General features: G+C 40.9%; 1 protein-coding gene across 1 annotated transcript; it reads right to left on the bottom strand.

Annotated features, from left to right (window-relative positions):
• Positions 1-492: 492 nt before the first annotated feature.
• Tsp_13360 (hypothetical protein) lies at positions 493-1,389 on the bottom strand (the record flags this gene model as incomplete). Its single annotated transcript, XM_003370437.1, has 3 exons — positions 493-547; positions 656-1,070; positions 1,129-1,389. Coding segments are annotated over 3 exons (731 nt in total), but the record flags the coding sequence as incomplete, so codon positions are not given.
• Positions 1,390-1,478: the final 89 nt, after the last annotated feature.

The raw sequence follows: 1,478 nt of genomic DNA, 5'->3' as shown, positions 1-1,478 counted from the left end.
CAACTACCGTAATCAACTTGATGACATATTAATGTTCCTGTTGGTTAAAAAGTTTGTTTTCACAACGGCATTTCAACTATCCGCCCAATCATTAGCGTTGATTTAGCAATAATGACTCGGCGTCATTTGGCGGCTACTTCTGAGACTTGTTTAATGCTGCGATTGATGTGCTGAGCTGAGTTGGTGGTGTTCAGAGAAAGAGAAAAAAAATGCAAAGAACAATTTCTTTACTTAATCAACGTTCCCACTTGCCATTCCACTACCAACCGCTGGTAGATTGATTACTGTGAAATTTGATGATCAAATCATCAACTTGTCATGCCCAACAGACGTCAATTTCAAGCACCAATCTGCAACAAACACTATACTATCCTGAAATATTTGTTCAATAATATGTTTCTGTACGCATATGTTTAATTTTCACATTTCCTTCTGGTCAACTACAACAGAAATATGCTGACTGTGTCGTAACTGCACTGCACTGCTTGCCAATCAAACAGTCACAAATGCAAAAAATCCATTCAAAAATTCAACAAAAACAGAAATGCTAAAAGTGAAAAAAAAGAATCTTTAATTGATCAAAATGTAACACTTTTGTCGTTGAAATTGAATATAATAAGCAAGCAGCTGATCACTGCCGATCAACTGACCCTACCTCCCTCTCTTTCCCTCTATCCCCGCTTGATCCCTGCAGTGCTGCTGAGCTTCCAAAAGTATTTTCAAACGTTCACCAGTGACAGCAGTCATATTTGTATGATCAGTCGAAGCTGTTTCGCCATTTTCGAATGATCTCAAAAACCGCGTCACATCGTTCGGATACAACGGACCCAGTTGAAATAACAACTGCAAACATGCAGATTGCAAATCTTTCGACAAATTCTTCTTGCTTGTCAACAATTTATGCACTGATTTCAACAAAATCAACGAGTCGAACTGTGGCAAATTCACACAAGCATCGAACAAATAATTGAGCAACAGAAGCACAATCACAAGTTGAGCAGAGTCTTCAATGTCGGCACTGTCACCCGATTGAGCAGCGTTCACTACTGGAGTCAGTAGGCGATCGCTGACTGTAGTAGAATAATCAGCCAGCTTGTCTTGAGCAAATATGAATTGTATCTGACGTACTTTCGGCATGCATGAAGTATTCAGACAGAGTTCGTCGTTCTCGTTTCGACCAGTTGAACCAAGCCAAATCACTTCGAGCAAAATCTGATTGACGTACGACGGCGCGTCCACAACACTGGGGAAGCTCTTGCAAATCACAATAGTGAAGCGTCAGTCGTGTCGCTTTCTCTTTGGGAACGTTGCTCCATAGAATATTAAAGCCGACGGAAAAAAAATTCGGCATTCCATTGGTTTCGCTGAACAGAAACTTGCGAAACGCCACTGGTCCAAGTGATCATCACTGAGAGCAACATTTCCTAACTGCTTGGTCGAGTTGTACTAGAAATGTCCCCAATCATACAGCAATCGGA

This window comes from Trichinella spiralis, assembly GCF_000181795.1.
Source record: "Trichinella spiralis strain ISS 195 chromosome Unknown Scfld751, whole genome shotgun sequence".
NCBI lineage: Eukaryota > Metazoa > Nematoda > Enoplea > Trichinellida > Trichinellidae > Trichinella > Trichinella spiralis.
Note: the sequence above shows the minus strand (reverse complement) of the source record. Positions and strands in the feature narration are given on the sequence as shown.